Source organism: Nomascus leucogenys, chromosome 23, assembly GCF_006542625.1.
Source record: "Nomascus leucogenys isolate Asia chromosome 23, Asia_NLE_v1, whole genome shotgun sequence".
Lineage (NCBI taxonomy): Eukaryota > Metazoa > Chordata > Mammalia > Primates > Hylobatidae > Nomascus > Nomascus leucogenys.
In genome coordinates this window covers 12,801,874-12,816,503 of record NC_044403.1, presented here as the reverse complement: position 1 = coordinate 12,816,503, position 14,630 = coordinate 12,801,874, and the positions used below count along the sequence as shown (strand labels likewise).

The 14,630-nt window shown below is 35.9% G+C and overlaps 1 protein-coding gene and 1 pseudogene across 1 annotated transcript in view; both read left to right on the top strand.

The window, feature by feature from the left end:
* Window positions 1–14,394, top strand: part of SLCO1B1 (solute carrier organic anion transporter family member 1B1) — a 101,071-nt gene extending 86,677 nt beyond the window's left edge. Inside the window, exon 15 of the mRNA XM_030804744.1 lies at window positions 13,574–14,394. Coding sequence (XP_030660604.1) covers window positions 13,574–13,784 — 211 coding nt within the window. The 3' untranslated portion in view covers window positions 13,785–14,394. The remainder of the gene's footprint in view (window positions 1–13,573) is intronic.
* On the top strand, window positions 3,985–4,186 carry LOC115832979 (annotated as a pseudogene).
* Window positions 14,395–14,630: the final 236 nt, after the last annotated feature.

The following is a 14,630-nucleotide window of genomic DNA, read 5'->3' as shown; positions in this document are numbered from 1 at the left end:
AGAAGAAATTATTTGTTTACTAATATGGAACCTTCTTCAAGACATATTTTTATATGAAAAAAAAAGAACCATGAAGAATGTGTATGGAGCATGCTATCATTTATATGAAAGTGGAGGAAGTTTATTAGTTCAGGATACATCTCTGGAGTAAAGACCTAGGATCAAATTTACCAAACAGACTTTCTTCCATTTAATGTGTAAATTCACTAAAATCCCCAGCAGATAAAATGATCCAGCTTTTTCCAGAATTGTACCCCACAGGCATTCTCAGAAATGTATCTAAATATTAATTATAGAAAATTTCTCACAAAATGAGAGAAAGAAATGAAAAGAAATTACAAATGAAAACTTCATAAACTTATCTTAATGACTTTATTTAAGAATGTGTTCATTTTTTATTGAAATCATCATGTATTTCCAGGACACCTGGCCAGATGCTCCTCAGAATTTCCCCAAAGAAATGACCACAAATTCAAGTATTAATGTAACATTTTGCGATGGCTTTATAATGGTTTGAGTATAAAAAGACCCTAAAACTATTTTTAAGCCATACTAGTTCCTTTTTGTTCAGTGAAGGTTTAGTTAGAACTAAAATGGAATTTATAAATATTTTATGTTAATTGATTTATTAATGCATTCTTCTTGTTGATCAAACTGTTATAGTATCCAAATTTTTAATATGCTGCAAAGACCATTGTGATCACATTATATAGTGTATATGTGTACTATATATATTTAATATGCATATATATGCATATATAAGGTAGACTTATAATATATATGTTATTCTTGTGTACTTTATGCTTGTCCCAAGACATTAAGATTTAAAGGGTCAGTCTTTGTACATCCCCACATATTTATCATTTTCTTTTCTCTGCTTTCTTCTTGCATGTCAGATTCCATCTAGGGTCATTTTCCTTCTGATTAAAGTCGATTTTTAAAAATGTCTTTCAGTGAGCTCTTTAGTGGCGAATTGCCAATTTAAATTTCTCAGGAAAGAACTTTAGTTCAACTGTACACTTAAAAGAAATGTACAAAGTATAGAATTCTAAATTGACAATCATTTTCTCTTGTCAGATTGAAGATATTATTCTACTGTCTTCTAAGTTCCATTTTACTCTTGATAAGTTAGCTGTTGTCTGTTTTCTTGTTCCTTTAAGGTAACCTCACTTCTCTGTGGATTCTTTAAATATCTTGTCTTAATCCCTGGAATCTGTAATTACACTATGTTCAGGTTGCAGATGGAATAAGTTTGCTAATTAGCTGAACTCAAGATAAGAAAATTATTTGGTTGGGCCCAATGTAACCACAAATATCCTAAAAAATAGGAGGTCAGAAGGATGTGATGTGAGAAAGACTCAGTCTATTGTTGCTGGCTTTGAAGATGGAAGAAAGGGGCCAGGAGCCAAGGAATGTAGGTGGCCTCTAGTAGTGAGAAAAAGCAAAGGAACAGCTTATTTCCTGGAGGTCCCAGAAAGGAATACAACCCTGCTGATACCTTGATTTTAGCCAACTAAGACAAGTATTAGTCTTCTAACTGCCAGGAAATGCTCTGGGCTTAGCTCACACACCCTTTTCTTTCATAAAATTCACACCATTCCAACCAGCTGGAAATGACCAACGATTTTTGGGACTTACCACATCGTAGCTAACTCACGGCCCTTATCACTTTCCTTTTGGTCATTTGTGTTCATTGCTTAATTGTGTAAAGTGGAATTTAAAAAAAAAAAAAAAGAGCAGTGCATTTACCAATGAATACATAAAAAGTTAAATTGTTATCTTATGAATTTTTTAAATAAACTCTTATTTTTAGAGCAGTTTTAGTATCACAGTAAAATTGAGGAGAAATTACAGAGATTTCCCACATACCACCTGCCCCACACATGCATAGCCTATCCTACTATCAATGTCTCCTAACAAAGGGTGATACAGTGTTACAAATGATGAAACAACATTAACACATCTTTATCTCCCAGAGTCCACAGTTTACTTTAGGTTTCACTCTTGACATTGTACTTTCTATGGGTTTGGACAAATGTATAATGACATATATCCACCGTTACAGTATTATACAGTGTAGTTTCTCTACCCTAAAAATCCTCCACTCTGCCTATTCATTCCTTCCTCCTCTAAAACCCCTGGAGACCACTGTGCTTTTTACTGTTTTCATAGTTTTGCTTTTTCCAGAATCATACAGTATGTAGCATTTTTAGACTAGCTTATTTAACTTAATCACATGCATTTAAATTTCCACCAGGTGTTTCAATTGCTTGATAGCTCATTTCTTTTTATTGCTGAATAATATTCCATTGTCTAGATGTATAACAGTTTATTTATATATTCACCTGCTGAAGGACATCTTGATGGCTTCCAAGTTTCATGTTTCTCTGATGATATATATGAAGATGTTTGATTTTGTTATATTAACCCTGGATCCTGTGTCCTGAAACCTTGCAATAATTCTTATTATTTCCAAGTGTGTTTTTGTCTGTTATTTTAAACTTTCTACTTAAACAATTGTCATATTGTAAACAAAGACAATTTCTTTTCAATCTATATACATTTCATTTTCTTTTCTTTTTTAAAATTACATTAATTATGAATTCCAATACCATGTTGAAAAACAGTGGTGAGAGGCGACGTCTTTGACTTGTTCCTGACCATAGTGGGAAGACTTTGAGTGTCTCATTATTAAGTATGAAGTTAGATGTAGGGTTTTGGTAGATATTCTTGATCAAGTTGAGGAGGTTCTCCTCTATTCCAAGTTTAATGGGAGTTTTTGTTATAAATGAGTGATTTTGCAAATTCAGTTTTCTAGATCTATTGATGTGATCATGTCATTTTATTATTATTCTTTAGCCTGTTAATGTAATGAACTGTAAGAATTCATTTTGCATGTTGAACCCGTCTTGGAAACCTGAGGGAAATCTCACTTAGTCATGATGTATACTATATTTATACATCGTTGAATTCAATCTGATATTTTTTGAAAATTTTCGCATCTGTGTTCATGAGAGAAGTTGCTCTGTAGCATTCTTTTTTTTTTTTTTTTTTTCGAGACATAGTTTTGCTCTTGTTACCCAGCCTGGAGGGCAATGGTGCGATCATGGCTCACTGCAACCTCTACCTCCCAGGTTCAAGCGATTCTCCTGCCTCAGCCTCCCAAGTAGCTGGGATTACTGGCATGCACCACCACACCCGGCTAATTTTGTACTTTTAGTAGAGACAGGGTTTCTCTATGTTGGTCAGGCTGGTCTCGAACTCCTGACCTCAGGTGATCCGCCTGCCTCAGCCTCTCAAAGTGCTGGGATTGCAGGTGTGAGTCACCATGCCCGGCCCTCTGTAGTATTCTTTTCTTGTAATGTCTTCGTCTGATTTTGGTATTAGGATAATGCTAGCCTCACAGAATGAAAGAGGAAGTACTTCTGCTGCTGCTATCATCTGAAGAAGATTGTAATGATTTGGTATAATTTCTTACTTAAGTGTTTAATAGAATTCACCAATGAACCTATCTTAATTTGATGCTTTCTTTTATTATTATTATTATGCTTTAAGTTCTAGGGTACATGTGCACAATGTGCAGATTTGTTACATATGTATACATGTGCCATGTTGGTGTACTGCACCCATTAACTAGTCATTTACATTAGGTATATCTCCTAATGCTATCCCTCCCCCCTCCCCCCATCCCACGACAGGTCCCGGTGTGTGATGTTCCCCTTCCTGTGTCCATGTGTTCTCATTGTTCAATTCCCACCTATGAGTGAGAACATGTGGTGTTTGGTTTTTTCGACCTTGCAATAGTTTGCTGAGAATGATGGTTTCCAGCTTCATCCATGTCCCTACAAAGGTCGTGAACTCACCCTTTTTTATGGCTGCATAGTATTCTATGGTGTATATGTGCCACATTTTCTTAATCCAGTCTATCACTGATGGACATTTGGGTTGGTTCCAAGTCTTTGCTATTGTGAATAGTGCCGCAATAAACAAACTCGGCCTTTTGGCTAAGATCAAGTATAGTATCTGTTCTTTTCAGTTTAATTTGATGCATTCTATTTTAGAAGGCTGTTAAATATTGATTCATTTTTAGAGAGTTCTATCCTCCTTCAGCGCCTGGGGTTCCATGAGGAAAACAGAGCTTTTTCCCAAAAATGGTACCTCCTATTTTTTCCCAAGGACTCCTCGTCTGTTAGAAATTAGTTCCTTTAATGTGGTCATTAAGAGGGGCAAAAAGACAGACTGAGGAAATAATTCACTCAAGTGAGAAAAATAAATAAATAAAAACTTCTTCTCAAAAAAACAATGTCCAAGAAGAGAAAAAGCACAAAGGTCTTGTATATATATATATATATATATATATATATATATATATGCACACACACACACACAGACACACACATATACATACATATATGTATATATGTGTGTATATATGTATATGCTATATATACATGTATATGTGTGTATATATATATATATACACACACATACGTATGTGTGTGTATATATATACACACACATACGTATATGTGTGTCTGTAAAGAGAGAAAGAGAGAGGGAGAGCGAGAGAGAGTATGGGAGAGCACTGGGATATCCATTTTTAATTAAGCTGACTTTTAGCTGTAGTGCCCTTTAAAAAAAAATCCTTTATATCTCTTATTATCTGACTTTAGCAAGGCCAAACAGCCAGTATTTCTGGCTTTTGAACTTCTTTAGAAACAGTATATCTCCTAGGTGAAATAAATAAGCCTTAACTAAGGTTATAACTTAACCATGAGTGTATGAGGTATTTTCAAATAGGTGGTGAGCAGTTTTTACAAAATCTAGAATCTTCAGAGGTATCTCAGAGAAACGAAAATTCAAGAAGGGAAGCCAGAAGTTGGTCATGGAGGAGTAGAGAATCAACAAATGGAAAAAGCCACAAGAATATCAAATCAGAAAGCACTCATTCCCTGAGCCAAGAATTGAGTCCTAGGCCACCATTGTGAAAAGACAAACCCTTAGCTTCTGAGCTACAGCATTGGATAGTCTTCATTACCTTTCCCAGAAGGATTCCAGTGCAACCAGTTTCAAGCTTGCAAAGGCTTTTAACTGCTCAAGATAATTTTTAGAGCTAACTATGACATTAACTACAAAATTCCTGTCCTCTAGATGGCAGAGACCAAGAGTAGGTACTGCCACATGGTTACAAGGTCAAGCTCCCAAGGACATAAAACAAGATAAGAGGGAAACCTCATCCAATATAGGTTTCAGGAACACACAGCAAAGTTTGTAACTGACCAGCCCGAGAGGCTGGCTTAAAAAGTAGGCTTATAGGAATCCTAAACCTACTTTCTACGTTCTTTCCTATGATACCCCTCTCCCTTACAGAACAACACTAAAAGACAAATTCTTAGCACAAAGTACACCAGATTTGCTAAAGCCTAAGACTAGTCTCAAAAATTCATTTTTCTATTAATCAGACCACACACACACACACACACAGAGAGAGAGAGAGAGACAGAGACAGAGACAGAGAGACACAGACCAGAAGCTTGGCTGATAACAAATTCTTACCCCTTTTGCCAGCATACCACTTTTCCGGGTTCCCTTTCTCTGCAGCTTCCAGAAGAATGAAGTGGCTTTTGATGACCGTGCTCATTGCACCATACCTTCGGGGGCCAAGCCACTTTGCAAAAGAAAATTATCCTTTTCTGTTTTATAAAACCATAGGCAAAAGCTTCTCATTTTTGCAAGATGCTGCCCAATGGGCTGCATGAGGAACCAAATTAACGTTTTCCGCTCCAGCCTAGCAAAATACACATAACAAAACAGACATTTGTCACCTCATTCAGCACCCAATATTGACCTGGCGAGGCTCAAGCTTTCTGTCATTGGTCCCTATCATCTCTGATCCACTCAAGATTTGGAGGGATAACCTCCAACTGGGAATTCAGGTCTCTGGGCAAGATGAAGAAGTGGACAGTCACGCCGACTCAGGCCTTTTGAGCTTCCTTCAGGACTCACTGAATGTGACCAGACAAATAATGAGGGTTTTCTGAGTTAGGTGTCCTAGACTTCCATCAGTAGTTCCTTTAGAGGTCTCCTCCACATATACAAACACACACACAACAAAGACAAGACAGAAGGCCTTCCAAACCACGACTTCTAACCAAGAATTCTGAGTCTTCCTCCCAAACGAACCTTTTATTCTCCACCTGAGAAATCTCCCTGAAATCTTCTTGATTGAAGAGAAATCTCCTGAACCAAGACTGTTCCTACTAATTAGAGAGAGCTAACCAACACCTCCAAAGGAGCTGAACTGAGACCTCAAAAAAAAAAAAAAAAATCCAAGAGCCCCAAAGGAGCCAAACCAAGGCCCCTAAAGAAGTCAAATCATGATCCCCAAAGGAGCCAAACCAACTGGGCGAAGGAAGGAGGTGTTGGCAGTGCCTAGAATACTCACCAAATTAGTTTAGAGACAGACATTATTTCCAGGAACTATTTCTCTATGGCAATTAAATCCATGCACATTGGGTCAGCAGCACCCTGCCAGTAGAGACAGTGCCAGAGTCAGCCCGTAGTCCAAGAGAACTCGGCAGCCACTCGGGCTGGCCTCTGGAGCCATCACCAGAGCAGGGCCACTGAACCATGGGCAGGTAGGCACAATGGCATTCCCGGATGAGACCCCATGTGCGTAACCACCTAATGGGTTCACCTTGCCCACTGCCTAGACAGAGCTTATTTATCAAGAAAGAGCTTACTTGTCAAAACAGAGAAATTGCAATAAAGAGTTGCAATGGGCCAGCTGTGCAAATGAATCAATCATGTAGGGCCAGCTGTGCAGGACACCAGAGTTTTGTTATTACTCAAATCAGTCTCTCTGAGAATTTGTGGACTGGAGTTTTTAAAGATAATTTGGTGGGTAGGGGGGCCAGTGAGTCAAGAGTTCTGATTGGTCAGGTCAGAGATGAAATCATAGGGAGTTGATACTGTCCTCTTGCGCTGAGTCTCATCCTGGGAGGGGGCCACAGGATGAGATAAGCCAGTTTATCAATCCGGGTGGTGTGAGCTCATCTGTGAAATTCAGGATCTGCAAAATATATCAGGTATTGATCTTAGGTTTTACAGTAGTGCTGTTATCCTCCGGAGCAATTTGGTTAGAGTCAGAATCTTGTAACCTCCAGATGCATTACTCCTAAATCGTAATTTCTAATCTTTTGGCTAATTTTTTAGTCCTACAAAGGTAGTCTGTTTCCGAGGCAAGAAGCTGGTTTGTTTTGGGAAAGGACTGTTACTGTCTTGGTTTTAAACTCGAAGCTATAAACTAAATTTCTCCCAGAATTAGTTCGGCTTACATGCAGAAATCAACAGGAACAGCTTGGAGGATAGAAGCAAGATGGAGTTGGTTAGGTCAGCTCTCTTTCAGTCTCAGTTATAGTTTTGCAGTGAAAATTTCATAAGCATTTAGTGCAATAAACTTTCCACTTTACGCTGTTTAAGCTATATCCTAGAGGTTTTAAAATACTTTGTCTCAATTTTCATTTGTTTAAAACAAAAAAATTGTGTTCTGCCCTAATTTTATTTACCCAAAACTAATTCAGGACCAAGTTATATAGGTTTCTTGTAATTGTGTAGTTTCGAGAGTTGCTCTTGATATGTATTTCTATTTTTATTCCACTGTGGTTCATGAAGATGTTTGTTATAACTCTGATTTTTAAAAAAATTTATTGTGACTTATGACTTAGAATGTGGTTAGTTTTAGAGAATGTTTTATGAACAGATAAAAAAATGCATTTTCTCTGATTTTGGGGTGAAGTATTCTCTAGATATCTATTATATCCAGTTGGTAAAGAGTCTAGTTCAAGTTGAATTTTTTTTTTTTTTTTAGCTTTTGGCCTTGATGATGTGCCTGCCTCGTGCTGTCAGTCTGGTGTGGAAGTTTATTACTCATTGCACTACTTTCTATCTCTTTGCTTGGGTCTGGTAGTATTTGTTTTATAAATATGATTGATTCAGTATTGAGTGTGAATATATTTAGATTAGTTAAATCTTGTTGAATTAAATGCTTTATCATTGTATAATGCACTTATTTGGTTTTTTTGTAACCGTTGTTTGTTTAAGGTCTGTTTTATTTGATACAAAGAGAGGAATTTCAGCTTATTTTTGCTTTCCATTTGAAAGATAGATCTTTCTTCATCCTTTTACTTTAAGTCTATGGGTGTCCTTACATATGAGATGGATTCCTTAAGGGCAGCAGAAAGTTGCCTTTTTTTTTTTTTTAATCCATTTTGCTACCGTATGTCTCTTATATGGAGCATTTAGGCAATTTACATTCAAAGTGCATATTGATATGTGAGATTTTGTACCTCTCATACTGTTGTTAGCTAGTTGCTTTATAGTTGCAATTGTATAGTTACTTAATAGGATCTGTAGGCTTTGTAATTATGTGTGCTTTTATGGTAACAAGTATTGGTCTTTTTTTTTTCCTGTTTTGAACTCCTTTGAGCATTTTTTCTAAAACTGATCTGGTGGTGACTTATTTCCTTAGCATTTACTGGTCTGGGAAATACTTTATTTCTACTTTATTTACAGATCTTCATTTGGGAGGTTATGAAGTTCTTGGCTGTCATTATTATTATTATTCTTTTGTAAGTCTAACAATAGGCCCCCAATCTCTTCTAGCTTGTAATGTGTCTGCTGGGAAGTTCACCTTTAGTCTCATGGTATTTCCTTCATAAATAATTTGGCCCTTTTCTCTAGCTGCGTTTAAGATTTGTTCATTCCTGTTGAACTTAGGCAATTATATTCCTCTAGAATGGTTGTTTTGTATAGTACCTCATAGGTGTTCTCTGAATTTCTTGTATATGGATGTGAAGCTCTGTAGCAAGATTATTTTTTAATTTCTGAATTATTCCCACAACTGTGTTTTCTAAGTTGCTTGCTTTTTCTTTTCTCTCATTAATGCTAATAATTCGTAGGTCTTGTTGCTTTAAATAACTCCATGTTTCTCAAAGGCAGCGCTCGTTTTTTTTACCTTCTATTTTCTTTATTTTTTTATGACTGTGTTAATTTGAAAGACCAGTTTCAAGATTTTATTAGTCAGGGTTATCTAGAACTAATAGAATACATATATAAAATATATATAAAAAAGATATATAGAGAGATTATATATATCATATGATATATATAGATTATATATATCATATGATATATATAGATTATATATATCATATGATATATATCTAGATTATATATCCTATATATCATATTATATATATAGAACTAAAAGAACATATAAAATATGATTTTATATATATAGGAGCATATTAAGGAGTATTAACTCACATGATCATATATCTATATATCTCATAAATATATCATATATATATTATATGTGGAAGTGTATTAAGGAGTATTAACTCACATGATCACAAGGTCTTACAACAGGCCATCTGCAAGCTGAGGAGCAAGGAAGCCAGTCCAAATCCCAAAGCTGAAAAACTTGGAGTTTGATGTTTGAGGGCAGGAAGCACCCAGCACAGGAGAAAGATGTAGGCTGGGAGGCTAAGCCAGTCTAGTCTTTTCATGTTTTATATTCTGGCCATGCTGGCAGCTAATTAGATGGTGCCCAATCAGATTAACAGTGGGTCTGCCTTTCCCAGCCCACTGACTCGATTGTTAATCTCCTTTGGCAACACCCTCACAGACACACCCACGATCAATACTTTGCATCCTCTAATACAATCAAGTTGACACTCATTATTAACTATCACAAAGATCTTTAATTATTTTTTATGCTTAGTCTAATTTATTGTCAAAGTTTCCAAATGTATTTTGGAATTCTTCTGGTAAATTTTTTAATTCCAGAAGTTCTACTGGTTTTTTTCTTAATACATCCATCTCAGCTTTCATATCCTAAATTGTTTTTCTGGTTTCATTTATTGGTTTTCAACTTCCTCTTGGATCTTCTTAAGTTTTCTTGCAATTTAAATTTTGAATTCTTTATCTGTCATTTCAGACTTTTCAATATGATTAATATCCATTGCTAGAGAGCTTGTGTGACCCTCTGGAGTTGTCAAGATATTCTGGCTATTTGTTCTGCCAGAGTTCTTGTGCTGATTTCTTCTCATTTGAGGAAGCTGACATTTGTTATTTTGAATTTTCTGTTGTTTGAATAGGACATTTTAAATTTTTTATTATTTCTTCCCTTGAGAATATGACTGTGGTGTATGTTGTGTATGATGATTTGTCCTCATTTCTGGGTTTCATAAGGCCACGGCTTAATAGGGGTCCGTTGGTTGTGGATAGATTCTGTGCAGTGGTTTTCTTAGATGTTACTTGTTGTTACGATGTATTGGATGTATGATCTGACACACCATCTGTTATGTGGCTGAGGGTATGGAGGTCTTAGGAATCTTATCTTGGGGGCTAGCTGCAGTGCAGCTGCAGGCTGCAGGCATGCCCCTCCAGTGACTATCATAAAAATGGGTTCAGGGTGGAGCCTCTTTCCCAAGTCCAGAGCAGGCAACTCCATGATCTGTTTGTCCTCCATTGCCAGGATACTACTGTTATGTGTAGGGAGGGGTAGCTGGACCCTGCCCTTCATATAAGCCCAAGCAGTGCAGGCTCACTTTTATCTGGGCTGTAATTCCTGCAAAAAACATAAAAGATGCTTTCTCTGAGTGCATACATAACAGTCTTCAGCAGGAAGAACCACTGCTGTGTCCACAACAGTGTACGGTGGAGAGGGTGGGAAATTACCCTCTATCCAGATTCATTCCTGAGTGTTGATACTGCCTCCTTTAGTAATTGGTGTTGTGCCCATGTTCTCTTTGTCCCAAGGGAAGCTATAGTTGGCTACAGTCCCCACTCTCTTAAGGGAAGATCACATTGAGGGTTAGATCTCCAGAGGTCTTGCTGTTTCCCCAAAGTCCACTGACCCCTGTGCCTGCCAAAGTCAGAGAAGTTTGTTGGATATGTTTGCCAGGAATTTGGTGATGTGGTGACTCAAAGATGGAGAATCTTCAGGAAGGTCAGTGGCATACTATAGATGCACAAACAGTGTGGCACATCTTTCCTTTAGATAGGAAGGTGATGCAGCCGTACCTGTGCAGGCTGGCCACCTAGTTGTCTATCCCTGGGGAGTTCCCAAATTGCCACCAATAGCATTACCCTGGGTCAAGAGGGCAGAGGAAATTCCCAACAATTTGGTGGTCAGCAGATTAACAGAGATGTGAGGGGAGCAGAGAATCACTTTTAGCTACATTTTCACAGGATTCTCTGAGGGCTGATTATTGCCAGATTTTACTGCTTTTCTTTACTGCACCACAGCTTCTTCTTCTGGGCACTTTAACAGTTCCTGGCTCTCTTTCCTCAGTTTTTCATTTGGAACTTCCTTATTCACCAGTAACTTTGATCTTCTTTCTGAGGAGAACTGTAATTTGATGTCCCTGGTCAGCCATCTTGAAAAGAACTTGACTTTTTTTTTTTTTATCAGTGGTAGCATGATATATCTTCCTCCATCTAATTACTTTTAATCTATACATCTTTAAAGTAGATCTCTTAGAGACTACATATAGTTTGTTTCTTCTTTTTAATCCTTTAACAAACTCAGTCTTTTAATTGCTGGATTTAGATCATTGACATTAAAAGTGACTACTGATGTTGTTAGACTAATGTTGATCATAATTTTACTATTTTCTATTTGTTATACATGTTCTTTGATCCTATTTTTGTCTTCTTTTTTCTTCTGTTGTGTTCTTAACTAAATAGTTTATATGACTCTGATTTTATATGACTATGTAATTACAAATTTTTATGTTACCTTTCTTTATGTATATCAAGTTTCTGACCTATATGAGTCTCTCTAAAAAGCTTCTCTTAACATTTCTTACAAGGAAGATGTACTGGGAAAACATTTCTTCAATTGTTGTTTGTCTGAGAATGTGTTTATTTCTACTTTACTTATAAAAGAATTTCACAGAGTACAGAATTTTAAGTTGGTGATTTTTTTCTAAGACTTTAAATATTTCACTCCACTCTCTTCTTGCTTGCATGGTTTCTGAAGAGAAGTCTGACATATTTTCTCCCCTATAGATAAAATTTGTTTTACCTTCTGGTTAGTTTCAGGATAAAGTTTTCTTTATCTTTGACTTTGTGTAATTTGAAAATAACACACCTACATGTAGTTTTTCTGGTCAATAATAACTTATTTGTATATTTAAAAATAGGAAGTGTAGTTGAATTGTTTGTAACTCAAGGGACAAATTCTTAGCATTTTCTAAGTTTCTTGAATCTGTGATATAGTATCTGACATTAATTTAAGAGAAATTCTTAGTTTTTTTGAGATGGAGTCTCACTCTGTTGCCCAGGCTGGAGTGCAATGGCATGATCTTGGCTCACTGCAACCCCTGACTCCCAAGTTCAAGTGATTCTCCTGCCTAGCCTCCTGAGTAGCTGGGATAACAGGCGCCTACCACCACACCCAGCCAGTTTTTGTATTTTTAGTATAGACGGGGTTTCACCATGTTGGTCAGGCTGGTCTCTAACTCCTGACCTCATGATCTGCCTGCCTCAGCCTCCCAAAGTGCTGGGATTACAGGCGTGAGCCACTGCACCTGGCCAGTAATTATTTTTTAAAAATATTTCTTTTGCTCCTTTTCTCTTTGTTTTCCTTCTAACCTTTCTATTACACACACTTATATAATTATCTCAAAATTTATATATAATTTCAATTGATTTACTTTTTAGTCTTGTTTCTCTTTGCTTTTCAGTTTTGGAGGTTTTCATTGATATATCCTCAAATTAGAGAGTCTTCATCAGCTGTGTTCTATCCATTAATAAGCCCATCAAAGGCATTCTTTATTTCTGCTGCAGAATTTTTTATTTTTAGCATTTTTCTTGGGTTCTTAAAATTTTTATTTTTATACTTACATTGCCCATCTGTTATTGAATGCTATCTACCTTATTGATTAGAACACTTAACATATTACTCATAGTTGTTTTAAATTCCATTTTGAAAATTTCCACGTCCCTGACATATCTAGATCTGGTTTAAAGCTTACTTATTCTTTTCAATCTATGGTTTTTTTTTTTTCACTTTTGGTATGACTGGCAATTTTTTTCATTACAGCTAAGCATAATGCATTGTGTAAAAGGAACTGCTTTGATAAGCCCTTATTAATATGGTGTAAGGTGCTGGAGAAAGGGTAGCATTCTACAGGCCTATATTTAGGTTTTATTATATTAGTTATAATCCAGTAACCTCTGGATTATAAATTTCAAACATACTTCTCAGTTTCTCCTCCTAGCTGTAGGTGGGGCAGGATGGCTTAAGAGGGCTTGAGTTGTATATTTTTCTCGTTCTATGAAGAAGGCCAGAGGCAACTAGAGCATAGTTTCTATGGCTTCATAACCCTATTACAATAATAAAATATATCATCATGCCCCAATAAAGAGAATTATTAGAATTATTATCTTAATATTTTATTTATAATTTTTTTTCTTTAGGATCTGGATACTGGAGAAAATGTTGTAAGTTATTACACACAATTTAAAATGATTTATTGTTTTATTTTGTCTATTTCCACAGAAGGGTCTACTTGGGCTTGTCTTCAATGTTAAGAGTCTCATCACTTGTTTTATATATTATATTAATTTATGCCATGAAGAAAAAATATCAAGAGAATGATATCAATGTATCAGAAAATGGAAGTGTCATGGATGAAGCAAACTTAGAATCCTTAAATAACAATAAACATTTTGTCCCTTCTGCTGGGGCAGATAGTGAAACACATTATTAAGGGGAGAAGAAAAGCCACTTCTGCTTCTATGTTTCCAAACAGCATTGCATTGATTCGGTAAGATGTTATTTTTGAGGAGTTCCGGTCCTTTCACTAAGAATTTCCACATCCTTTATGGTGGAAGTATAAAAATAAGCCTATGAATTTATAATAAAACAAACTATATGTAGAAAAAAATGAGAGTACTCATTGTTACGATATAGCTATGTATTTGTGGTTAAGGTTAGACTATATGATCCATACAAATTTAAAGTGAGAGACATGGTTATCATGTAATAAAAGAAAAAATACTTGTTCAGGTAATTGTAATTCTTAATAAAACAAATGAGTATCATACAGGTAGAGGTTAAAAAGGGGGAGCTAGATTCATATCCTAAGTAAAGAGAAATGCCTAGTGTCTATTTTATTAAACAAACAAACACACAGTTTGAACTATAATACTAAGGCCTGAAGTCTAGCCTGGATGTATGCTACAATAATATCTGTTACTCACATAAAATTATATATTTCATAGACTTTATCAATGTATAATTAACAATTATCTTGTTTAAGTAAATTTAGAATACACTTAAGTATTGTGGAAGAAATAAAGACATTCCAATATTTGCAAGCTGTGATTGTCAAACAACATATTACATTATGTGTTAAGTTTCCATTGGACTTATGGTAATGTATTAGGAAAAATTGACTTTGACTAATGTAGCCACTCTCATACTTATCTTAGCTAGATTTCCTGGATCATTTGCTGCACCTTCCTACATCAGCACTTGCTTCTTCATTTTGTACTTAGGTTATGAAACCAGCTTCTTTTTTTAAACCCCATGAAGCAAATTCTACAGCTTTTTT